Genomic DNA, 12,638 nt, shown 5'->3' with positions numbered 1-12,638 from the left:
CAAGTGTATGTAGACAAATTTGTAAAATGGTTAATAGTAAAACGGAGGCTTTTTAAGTCTGCACATACAGGCCCTTTCATTCGGAATAGTAATTCAGACTATGTGAAATTAGGAGTCCACTTATCTCTTCTGCTGTGTTAAATTTAAACACTGAAAGTTGGTTTGAATTCCATCTCTCAAGTCTGTGCACTCTGCAGTCTGAAGTTATTTTGGGGTTTCTGGGGTTATGTATAAGACTACAAATACATTTTTTGGATTAGAGCGCAGTCAAATGCTTGTCTGCTAATTACATCAATGAAAGTTATTTATCTCATTCAGTTGTGTGATATCTTTGAAGAAAAGTGATCTGTGTTAATTGCCTTTTATTCTGTGCTGTCACGTTAGATAGATTGGCCTATACTTAAGACTTTAGAAACCACTGCTTTTGCCCATGCCTGCTCCTTATGTGTACTGATTGCTTATATGTTCTGCAACCTTTCCTCTTTGTTACTGCTTTCCTTTCATTGGATGTGATTGGTTCACTGTGGGGTCATGTTAGACCACGGGAAATGTCTGGGTAACACATGAAGAAATGGAAAATCTTACAGCCACACAACAAACGGTTAGTTTACGGTGCTGCCACTTCTGTTTGTTAGAGTGCTTTTCCCACTTTTTGAACTACTGAACCAAGGGCCCTTTGGTCTTCTTTCTATCTTTTTAAAAAATTAATGCATTACGATTCTGCATTGTGGCTAATTCTAATCATTAACCTTGTCATTTGAATCTTGATGTTTGTTTTTTTTTCCAGATGGGAAAGAAATCAACATTGATAAGACTGTTTAAAAAAAAACAAAAATCAGAAACCATGCAAAATAACAAAATTTTTCTCGAATCTGTTAAAAAGAGCTCTGATTGGATTAAACTAAGAGATAAATTGATTTATTTGTGCAGAAATTTCTCTTCCAGAGAAGTTAATCAATAGACGGGTTTTCCAAATTCTTATGGGACAATGAGTGTCTTGTGTATTCTTCACAATGCATGATGCTTGCACTATGTAGATTTTGTATGCAGTAGACTTAGAGTTTGCAGTGCATCTTTAACTTTTGTCTCTTTACTAAACTTAAATACTAATACACGTGTTCTTTTGCTTTTCTAACCACGTAACAGGAAGATGAGGAGGGAAGCTGGGCTCAGGTTGGAAACTTTATGTAATATTATGGACTACAAGTAATCTATCATCATAATTATCGCGAAGAAATCTGATTTTACTTGTTTGCTTTTTCATTTAGTGACTCTTGGTATAACATGCGAAAGAGGGAAACTACATGTTTACAGAGTACAGAGTTATAATGTTTAGGTTATTTGGAAGTGTGAGTTTTCTAGATCTCACAAGATTTGATGGTTCTTCATGGCAAAATGGGTAAAATATTTATTACATAGTTTATCACAAAAAATGATATAAGGTGTTTTTAATAGGAATGTTAGAGGAAAAATATCCCAGGGGCTTTGTTTATCATTAGCTTTCAAAAATATTTGTTCTGAAGCTTTTGAACATCCCAAATGAAGTTACTTATTCTTACTGAGCATTGTGGTCTCCTATGTGTTTAACATAGTAGATCAAAATGAAATTTAATGATGTAAAACCTTGAATATTTTGATGGGGAAATGGCTCTTTGGGGCGCAAGTCCATTAAAAGTATCTGTTGCATGCAGAAAGTTCTTGCTCAACCTGGCTGCCATCACAGGTATATTGCATACTAAGCCTAGACAACTAAGAAGATTTCTGCGCACTAATTATGTAATCCTCCTTGATTAATTGTTTTCCCTTCAAGTTGTGACAAATCCTAATTGTATTTTCTGGCACTGAGAACGTTCAGGTTTCTTATATAGGGATATAAACAAAACTCAGGGTTTGCCTGTGACCTATATCTTTGGGTGGTACAGTCTCTTCTTGCTTGGCTCTCCTCCAGCTTAAACCTGTTCAAGTCCCATTAACTTTCTCAGGTGCTCGTTTGTAGATTGTCAGTGTTAGCAACCATGGCTTGCATCCCTATTACGAAAGTAATGTTCTGTTTCAGTTTGTTACCTAGTGATGGCTTGAAGAAATATATTCCTTTGTCACCTTACTTTTTTCTGGAAGATACTTCCTCTAGAGAAGAAATAAAAGCTTTTCCTTTTGCAGTTAAAATAAGATATTTGCTTTCTCTTTTGAAAATAGAGAGCCGCTGGTTTTTGTTGCTTGAGGAATGTTTAGATACCTAGTTTCAAGTTCAATTATTTTCTGAAGCGTTCTACAAAAAAATGGTTACTTGCAGGCCTGTGTGAAGGTGGAGTCTAAATGGAGTCTAGCCTTATAGTGAGGGCTACAGTTAGAATCGCTGGTTCTTAAGCAGTGAACTGCTTATATAATTGGGTCCTGTTTTCAGCTTGAAGTGAAGTTCTGGGATTCTTGCTACTAAAATATTTCCAGTAGTAGTTTTTAGTAGTTCAGTAGTTTTTAAAAGTTGTTGCATTATTCTTTTTCATACTCCGTCAGATGAAATACATGAGGGCAGTTTTACTTACTGATCTGACTGTCTGGGCTTGCTTTTCTTCCTGAAGATTGCTTCTTCAAAAACCTACGTGTACTGTTTAATATTTTTGACATGTTTATCCGTATAGAACTAAAAGCTCCATAAGCATTGTTTTATCTTTTTCTTAGACAACATATTTTAAAGAAAGTATTGTTATTTCTCATTTTAATAAGCTTATGTTTTACTTCTTAAAAACAGACGTTAGCATATGGTGATATGAACCATGAGTGGATTGGCAATGAATGGCTCCCTAGTCTGGGGCTCCCTCAGTATCGCAGCTATTTCATGGAATGTCTCGTTGATGCTCGAATGCTGGATCACTTAACTAAAAAAGATCTACGTGGACAACTTAAAATGGTGGACAGTTTTCACAGGTAAATAGGTTAAGTTGGAGACCAAACATTTACGGCAAGTGTTTTGTTTATCTCTAAATAACTTTTTTTTCCCCCTTTCTAAACAGAAACAGTTTTCAGTGTGGAATTATGTGTCTAAGAAGACTGAACTATGATCGAAAAGAACTTGAAAGAAAAAGAGAAGAAAGCCAATCTGAAATTAAAGGTTGGTGACCAATAGTTAAGTTAAAGGTTAATGACTGAAGTTTTGACCTCAGTCTAAATCCATTCTGCTTGTGCTGTTCTGCCTTAAAAAAGTATTGGTTTGATTGGTGTAAGCACTCCTGTGTAGTGTAAAAACAAACAACAACACAAAACCCACAAATCAACAAGAACCTATTAATAAAGCATCAATTTTGTTCTTGATATTTGTGCTGTGCAAGCGCTAATTTGTGGAGTTTTTTTTTGAAAGAAGTGGCAGTGTATTGACAGTATGTTGATCTTTGAACTGCTACAGTGTGAATGTCCTTCAACAAAATTCAAACACATTTCCTTTCCACTTAGAATTGCAGAAAACTGTAGTAGCGTGTATACAAAAGTGTGTGCTACTAAATTGAATGCTGTCAGAACTTAAAGGTAAATAAGATTATAAAACACTATAATAAAGCTCTTCTGTTCCCTTTCGATAGGAAATGAATTAAGTTGCTATCGGACTTTTGAGTAGTAAAAAAAATTAAAAATTATATATTTAGTCTCTTGTAGATAAGGTAAGCCATTTGAAAATAGTAGTGTGAAATACTAGATACATGTTGATTCCTACCTGCATGAACGTTATTGACCAGCTGTACGTTTCTTGTAACTAATGTGACTAATCTCCCAGTATAGACAGAGAGAGGAGATTGTGCAAGATCCAGCGCTGATGGATGTAGCAAAAACTGCTGACTGGAGACAATCCATTGCACTCCAAACATGAAATGTTGCTGTCAATTCAGATCGTCTCATGCACTCAAAGAAAAAATAAATAAAACAGGGGCAGATTAATTTGCACCCTAAATGTTAAATAACAGAATTCATTTGGGGCTACTGCTTAGCATTAACCACAATGAGTTCTGCATATGTGAAAATCAATCCCTACACCAACACACAGAACAAGAAAGTACTGTGGGTTTTTTTGTTCAGAAAAGTTGTGCTTTCCTCCACAGATGTCCTTGTCTGGAGCAATGAGAGAATGATCCATTGGGTATTGTCCATTGGTCTCAAAGAATATGCGAATAACCTTTTAGAGAGCGGAGTTCATGGTGCACTTGTGGCCTTAGATGAAACATTTGATTACAATGCATTAGCTCTCTTGTTACAAATACCGACTCAGAACACGCAGGTAAGGAAGAATTACATTGTAGTTGATGGGTCCTTTTTTCCCCTCTAGAAAGGTTAGAAATGGAAGCAACTATTTTTCTTCAGTAAGAGCATGTCTTTTTATTCATGGCTCTAAAAAGACTGGAAATGGAAAGTTGTTCCTAATCATTTTTCCCGTAAAGAGAAAAAACAGAGCTGTGCTTTATTATTTTCTACTTAGCTACGGTTCTAGTTGTTAAATCTGCTTGAATGAAGAATACTGTTGGTAACTTTTCCTCATATTCCATTTTAGAGTTAGTGTAAAATGTATCATTTTTTTGTTGTTTGCTAGATCTTATTCTGAAATAAGTAATAAGTTTGAGCAAGACACTGTGAGCTTTGATGTTATGACTTAGAAAGTTAAACTACTGTTACTTTTCAATTGTTAAGAATGCTTAATACTTTGATTAGAAGATCCTAAACAATTTGTGTTATGTTTGAAAGGAAATATAGGCTCCTGACATTTTAGCAATGATTTTTTTTCTTTCATACTTTAAACTTTAGGCTCGTGCTGTTCTGGAGAGGGAATTTAATAACCTTCTCGTTATGGGCACTGACAGAAGACTTGATGAAGTAAGTTTCTTGAGCTTTTGAGCTGATTTATGTTTGTAGGAACTTTTATCAGAGCTTAAGTCAAAGAATGTAGCTAGACCTTTGCTGATCTATAGACCAAGTTGTGACAAAAAATTGATTTGGAAATTCTTTGTGAATTTCTGAATATGGCAGTTTTTGTGTGTTTTGGTAAGGTAACTTTGAATGTGAAGGCATGAGATGATTTGCAAGTTTATCTGTATTTTGCATAGTTAATAGTAAACAGTATTTCAGATGATTGTATTTCATGAAGGCTTGAGTTGCTGTCTACTAATAGCAGTATGGGATGATGACCAGGAATGTTTGCTCATCAAAGTAATTCTTATTAGACAGTGATTTACAGTATACAAGCATCATTCTAATGTGACAAGTATAAAGTTCTAACAAGCCATGTATGAGAAACTGTGTTGGTGTGGCCTTACCTCAAGAGTCTTGTGCAGTTTTGGGTACCAGAATTTAAAGATATGAACCTAGACTTGTAGCCCTTGTATGGCACATCCTGATAGCCTAGTATATATCTGTGCGAAGTTTTTAATAATATCAACAGAAAACAGCTTGAAAGTTTTCTGAGTTACTTTTCAGTAGTGATTTCTCTCTGCAGGAGATGAAGCTTTGTGGGAGGGGTGTTCTATTCTGGTTACAGTGAGCAGCAAAAGTATTTTATTATTACTTTCCAAGTAATGCAGGCATGTGTCTCCTAATTTTAATTATAAAATGCGACACATTATATAAAATAGCCGTCAAAGGATAGAATTGTTTCTAAAGGTGAAATAGACAAGAAATCACAATGGATGTTGTGCATTGACATTTGTTGCAAAAGGCATTTTTGGCAGAGCTAATTAAACTGTTGTATTTAAATATAGTGAAGTGTTTCTGAAGGATTCAGATATGTGAATGCAGAAAAAAATCATTTGGGAATCTTTAACTTGTAATTACCAAAGTGCTAAACCAAAGCTCTGAACAGCAGTAATTACTACATTCAGTTGTCTTTTCTCCTCACTATGATTACCTGCAATGTGTAGCATGAGAAAATGCTGTAGTTGTATCATCGCTCCTGTAAAACAAAATATAAAATTACAAACAACTGTTCAGCTTAAGCTGAAGTGTTCTTAAAGTGTTCTTTTACGATACGTTCCTTTTCATATCACTCATTCTTAGCTTGATATGACACAAATTAATCCAAATCAGGAAGTAAAAACATTAGACCTGCAAGGGTCTCCTAGATGTACCGAACACATGAATTGGCATAATTAGATGAAGAGCCTACACTCCAGCAAATGAGCACATATTGTTGAAAACAGTGACCAGCTGCACCTGCGCTGTTGAAAATGAGGCCTTTCAATGATGGTGTATTTACCTAAATTGTCAGTAATCCTTTTAATGTTGGTAACAATCCTAAATTTTTGAACTGCTCATGTTTATCATTTTAACAGGATGATGATAAGAGCTTTAGGCGAGCACCTTCGTGGAGAAAGAAGTTTAGACCAAAGGACATAAGAGGTTTAGCTGCTGGATCAGCAGAGACTCTTCCTGCAAATTTCAGAGTTACAACCTCAATGTCTTCACCCTCTATGCAGCCAAAGAAGATGCAGATTGATGGTATTTACTTTGGATTATTTTAAGCATGATGTGCTTTCTTGCTTGAGATTACAGGGAAATGAAGTTCAAATTAGCTTTTTTTGCTCCGTCAAAGCATCTGCCTTGTGCATGGTTGTATTTGTAACACTGTTTAACCACAGAGTGCATTGTAATTTCAGGAACTGTACTAGATAAGGAGGTTCTTTTTACTTCATTGGAATAACAGTGATAATTTTATTTAGGAACTTATATTAAGCTGAGAAAATTTAGGTAGGAGTCTTGTAACATGACGCGTGGTTTTGAATTAGTAGCAATTAGACCAATGTAACTGGTCCCACATCTGAAATGCAGTGAAATGCATTCAGGAAATGTTATGAATAAACATTCTCAGATAATCTTGAGAATATTACAACTTGAGAAAAAAGGTGCATTTCCTTCCCTCCCTCCCCCAGAGGTCATTTAACTATTGAGCTTATTTGTAACTGCTATTTTAAATTTGTTTATTAAAACAATTTACATGTATGGATGGTCGTCCCTTCTCTCTATGTGAAGGGAAAAGTAAAAGAGAGAGCAACAAAAAAATGTACGAAAAGAAAAAGAAACAGCACTTGGAAGTGAGAATCGATTGCCTGTCATACTAATTATATTGTCAGTTTAAAAGCAGTCTGTCTAATAGCATGAGAATAAAATTCTCTTTTTCTTATGAAACAAGCGAAAAACAGATTGAAAATATATTTGATTGGAATAGATAGGGTGTGAGTTTCCTCACAGTCTGTCCGAGTTGTCTCAAGTTCTGAGGAGTGTATTGGAGTAAAGGTCAAAGAATCAACCTTTACACCTGATGATACTACCTTTACTACCTAAAGTGTCAGTTGGTTTACATTAAAGATTGTGTGCCAGTTGGCATGCAGGTTTTTTGGGGGATTCTTTTCGATAGCCGCAGAAACTAGAAGTGATTAATATATAAACTGTACGGTGAATTTAGGTTTTCTAACTTGTAACCTTTGAGTTAAATGAGTGTAGTAGCTATAATCACACTGCTGTGATGTTTTTTGTAAACTAACATGCATGCTGTGTTCTGCATGTTTTCCCATGCTTCTTGAAATAGGCAGTGTATCAGGAACACAAAGATTGGATTCTGCTACAGTAAGGACCTACTCCTGTTAAAGCCTTCTCCTGGTGAGTAAAGTTGATAGGTGTAATAGTAAAGCAGCTATTTACGAGTAAAGTGTCAGGTGTTTTAATAGAATGAATTGTAAAGGCTTTAAGATTTGGAGAGTGGATTGCATTTTGAACACAGCTTATTTCTTACCAGGACAACTGAGTTTCAGCATTTACTTTTGTACACTGCTGTATTCCTCAGTTGTTTTTTCTCAGCCACCTCAGAAAGTAACTCATGCTAAGTAACTTTGTAGAAAGCTTTGAAGTCAAAAGGTGAAATGAAACAAGAAGCAAAAGTGGGGAGGAAGGGAACTAAATTAGGGATATAGCGGAAAGAAAACTCAGTTTGTGGTATTGTGATTCAGATTCTTTCGGTCTTTGCTTGGTGAAATATACTGCACTATACTTCTATATGGAATTTTTATAGGGTAACTACATTGATTTCTGGTTCTCAGATGCTCCATACTACTGTGATTATTTAGTTTGGTTGGATTTAGTTACCTGCAGTCCAAAATTTGGGTAATTGTGGAACAGTGGTGACAGTGAAGCAGCAGCTTGATAACAAAGGATATTTAAACAAAAAATGGATGTATTCTGAACAGTGAATACATATTCCGTTCTGTTTTACATGAGGATTTGGGTTGATTTTTCTTCAGCAGCCTCTGCTATATTTTTTCATCAAACAATCTTATTTTACAAACAAGTTTGGAAACTAACATTTTTTTGTCTGTTGGATACAGAAGAAATCCAATGAACAAATATTCTTACTGTCGGTAGCAGATACCTACGGGCAATAAATTGTCCATCTCTGTCTCTTCTGTGTACAGCTTCTTTCTTTCCACCAGTAACATCCCTACCAACTCATGTATAGCTGCTGCCTTTTCTTCAAATCCTGAGCCTTTGTTTAATATACAAGTTTAGCTCTAAAGAGTTCCCAGCAACTCACGACAATGTGGATCTGTCGGTATATATAATCTCAGGGGTTATCTTAATGTTCTTAGTTTTAAGACACCCAGGCTTAGAGTCTTCACCCATATACAGGCTAGAAAATTCTGAAACAGTGCAGAGGATTATAATCCGGATGACCTCGAATGAAAATCTACGAAGTAAAAGTACTTGACCTCATGTGCTTTACTTTGCAAGTGAAATTAATAATTTGCAATGAAATGGTGTGTGTCGTGGCATGGCAATAATTCGGTGCATGACTGCTGCACTACTGAGATGTTGGTGAGGAACTTAACAAATGGGTTTGTTGGTTTTTTTTTTGTAAACAACATTTTGTTCTAATCAGATTATTTCTTTATTTTGCAGTTTACCCACACTATTTCTACCGGTGATATGCAGCATTTTGAACATTTGGAAACCGTAACCTGTTAATACTTCTTAAATGGACACTTTGAGATATTTTATTACAGAGTTTTTAATTAGCGAATAAATTCATGAGTACTATAGAGAAAATATTTTAGAATCTAAATGTTTCTTATATTTATGTGACTTTTCATTTATATAGTTACTTACTTTTTTTTCTGTTTCTATTCAGTCTACAATGAATCATTGCTGATTTTTAATCTAATTTTAGTCTTTCCAACTGAATGTACTGTAATGCTTGTATGTATATGTCCCTATAAATAATGTAGGGTTTTTGTAAATTATGCAGTTACTGTAATTATCATTGTTTTTTAATAATGAAACTGAAGGTGAAAAGAATTTTAATACCTTTGTAAAAGTATCACGACACCAAGCAGTATATATTTTGCCTTTTGGAAATGTTAGCTAGATCTGAAAACAAGTCCAGCTTTTTTTCAGACAAGCATATGTTGTTGTTGAAGGTATGGTACATAATTGTTCTTCGTTTTGGAAGCGTACCTTTCCACAGAGGGATTGTCAAGTAGTGGGAATTTGTCTTTATTTAAAATATAAATTGTTTGAAAAGCTGAGAAGAACTCGAACACTACGGAACACATTTTGCAAGTGATTGACTCGGTCATAACTTCTGTCTCTGCTGTATTTGTATAGCATGTCTTCACAGTGACTGAGAACAAGCCATAAACCAAGAACTGTTTTTCTTAACTGAGGAAGATAGACTTCACAGTAATTCCTGGTTGTAATCCACAGGCCACAGCGAGTGCTTTTGTGCTAGATCAGTTTTTTGACTGAAAACGCTTGTAGAAAGATGCTGGTAAAACTAATTTTAATGGACCAGTCATGAAGCACTGCAGTCTCACATCAAATGACTAGTGAAAATGAAGGTACAGTGTGCTGAGAACTAAAGCAGTGCAACTCCTAATCAAGGCCTTACTTTTCTTATGTAAATTGTATTTTGTGTTTTGTAAACTTGTTCTAAAGAGTTGTCTGGACTTTAGTTTGAACGGTTGTAGCCATTTTGGACTGTATGAGTAGAAAAATGTATCCAACACTTGTCAATGGCATATTAAAAAGCCAGCAAGATTCTGTTCAGATGGTGCATTATTTATTATGCAACAATATATATATAGCATGTCTTTTTTTTTTCTTATTTTGTTTTCCACTTTTAACTTGCTTGTAAAACAAATTCATTGTTACTGTTCTGTTTTTCTATTAATCTTTTGTGTATTTTCAGATTATGTAACAATATGTACAGTCTACTTTTGAACTATTTTTATCACAGTATTATTTATTGCTTTCTTTCAATAAAGTACTGATGCATTTTCCACTGCCAATAAAACACTATTGAAAAGCTAAAAATCTAATTGTATGCAGGCAGATACTTTTTTGCGGTGAGTGGATATTTGTCAATAAAGCATCTTAATGACTCCTTGCTGCCCTGTAGATCTTGTTTCACATGAAGATTTTTCTCTTCTCCAGCAGGAAGAAACTTGCATTAGAAGTGACTCGCTTGGGAATTGTTCAAGTTTGTGTTGAGAGTTTCTTGACAGTTTTCAGAAGAAAATTGCATTACTGCCTACTCTGCCGGTACTTAGAGCTATGATTTACACTTCTTTTTTTCCCACCCCACAATGCCCTCCTCCCCTCCAATGAAACTCTGATATAATTTCAGTGTATTTTGGTCAGTGTGATGAAAATTGAAGTGCTGTTACATATAGCAGCGATTGCTGTTTTGTTTATAAAATGAAATAGATAGTAGTGATATCTGGGGAGTCCAGGGAACCGATGGAAACCTGGGTCGTAGTAGGGCTGCTTCTTTCAATTAAGATGTATCATAAGCTATTTCTTGTGTATAAGAGAAGACAAATAAACTTGCTGAGTAACTGCAGCATATTTCATCACGACCTCTAGATCCAGAGCAGGATGTGGAATGCCTGGAATGGAAATACTGTGATCAATGCTGTCAACGTTGTTCAGTAATGACTGTTTGTTTTGGTACCTGACTTTGATATTTTCTAAAAAGCTATCTTTCCAGGGAAAAAAAACTAAGATGAAACAGCGGAAAGAAATCTTGACTCACTGTTTAGCTGAACAGGTAAAAAAAGTACTGTTGTATCTCTGGTCACTAGTGTGGTGGTAGATGTGTTTGAAGTCCTGTGCTGTTGCTTCTCGAAAGTGAAAATGCAGAATAGACTGGTGAAATGGGAAAATATGGTTATTACTTTAAGGCTGTGAACCCTGACTGTTACGGAACAATGGAATCAACATGAGAGCTGGAATAAATGAGTGAAATAGAAAAAGCTTTCACAAAATTGAAAAACTGTGTGTTGGTTTCCTTTGAATTACAAGGCAAAAAGCTATTCCTATGCCGGAGAAGTTGAGAAAAACACTACTTTGTTTTAATGATGCCCCACTGAGAAAGATGTTGTGACTGCGTGTGTAAAAGGCACATGGAATTACCTTTATAAATCTCAATTCGGTGATTTTTTCTGTACATGCCAAATGTCTTTAAAGGCCTCGGTTGTGAAGTGCTATGAAAACGTGTGTTTGAAAATGTGAAAACCCTTCTTTTTTTTTATCTGCAATAAAGAGACTTTTTAGTTATCTGAGAACTTTAAACTTTCAATGTTTGTTTCAAGTTTAGAAGGCAGGTAATATCAGAACAGATAGTCTGAGTTCATCTCTGTCTTTTCTAACCACTTTTAGAAGACAAGAAGTTAATTTTGCAGTGTCTGATGGACAGCAGTAATTTATCATGACAGAAAGGAGATGATTCAAAGCTGAGTTTTTGCTTGGCCTATGCCTGCTTGAAGTCCTGATGAATTTGGCCTCCTTTAAAATGATTCTTGCCTTCAAAAGAGCAGGCGCTGCTACGGGATCTGTTGGAACTTAGTAGTCTGGAAGGAAGCAGGACTAATTTTCAGGTACGCTGTTAGATTTGAAGAATTAGTTGAGGGCTTATGCTTTTGTTGAACACAGAAACTACTTTGCCTTCAAGTGGATGATGTATTTCATTTTTCAAGGTCGTGGTTTAAGTGTACTGGCTAACCTCGAGTAGGGGCGTTCTCAGTTTTACTTATGGTGGTTGTTTGCATAGTGTGGCAATTGGAGTCTAACTTAGGTAGAAGCACCTGGTCTTATAGGACATTCTTATAGGAATGAAGTGCTGCACTGATACTCCTCCGTGTATCTTACAGTAACGTTAGCCCAGTTTTTAACTCTGAATATAGAGTAAGTTCTATTTCACACAGGAAGAACCGAGCCTGTTGACGCTGAGCAGACTCTGCCTTCACATGACTGGAGGAGCTGGTAAGTCACGCTCCTGCCTCCGAATTCTTGCAAGCTCTGTTGGATTACTTCACAATCTCACATTGTGTGCGTATAGACGTGTATTTTTTTTCACCACTGGGTATGTCATTCCTCCTGTTTCCCCCTCCCCAAAAGATTACAAATGATGGGTAAATAGTTAACTGTCAGGAAGGCGGTGTCTTGCTTTCAGACCTAAAACACGAGGTTTGGGCCTTTTTTCCAGCACCTATAGGATGCAGAGACCCTGTGAACAATCACGTGTGGGCCTCTTGCCCCGGGAGAAGGGAAGCCCCTCAAGAGGCAGCGTTATAACTAAACCAATTTGGAATGTGATTTGAAAATTCCTGACAGGCCCT

At 35.8% G+C, this 12,638-nt stretch overlaps 1 protein-coding gene across 10 annotated transcripts in view; it reads left to right on the top strand.

Annotated features, from left to right (window-relative positions):
- PPFIA1 (PTPRF interacting protein alpha 1) overlaps nucleotides 1-10,405 on the top strand; it is a 54,479-nt gene extending 44,074 nt beyond the window's left edge. For 4 of the 10 annotated variants that reach the window (XM_072337263.1, XM_072337261.1, XM_072337258.1 and 1 more), the window contains 9 exons: nucleotides 539-601; nucleotides 1,147-1,173; nucleotides 2,750-2,925; nucleotides 3,012-3,109; nucleotides 4,086-4,261; nucleotides 4,783-4,851; nucleotides 6,303-6,468; nucleotides 7,556-7,626; nucleotides 8,920-10,405. In XM_072337263.1, coding sequence (XP_072193364.1) covers nucleotides 539-601; nucleotides 1,147-1,173; nucleotides 2,750-2,925; nucleotides 3,012-3,109; nucleotides 4,086-4,261; nucleotides 4,783-4,851; nucleotides 6,303-6,468; nucleotides 7,556-7,614 — 834 coding nt within the window. In that variant the 3' untranslated portion in view covers nucleotides 7,615-7,626; nucleotides 8,920-10,405. The remainder of the gene's footprint in view (nucleotides 1-538; nucleotides 602-1,146; nucleotides 1,174-2,749; nucleotides 2,926-3,011; nucleotides 3,110-4,085; nucleotides 4,262-4,782; nucleotides 4,852-6,302; nucleotides 6,469-7,555; nucleotides 7,627-8,919) is intronic. The other 6 variants (XM_072337268.1, XM_072337262.1, XM_072337260.1 and 3 more) reach the window with 2 other exon arrangements.
- Nucleotides 10,406-12,638: the final 2,233 nt, after the last annotated feature.

This window comes from Excalfactoria chinensis, chromosome 5, assembly GCF_039878825.1.
Source record: "Excalfactoria chinensis isolate bCotChi1 chromosome 5, bCotChi1.hap2, whole genome shotgun sequence".
NCBI classification, from domain to species: Eukaryota; Metazoa; Chordata; class Aves; order Galliformes; family Phasianidae; genus Excalfactoria; species Excalfactoria chinensis.
The sequence above is the reverse complement of the archived record's forward strand: the minus strand, read 5'-3'. Positions and strand labels throughout refer to the sequence as shown.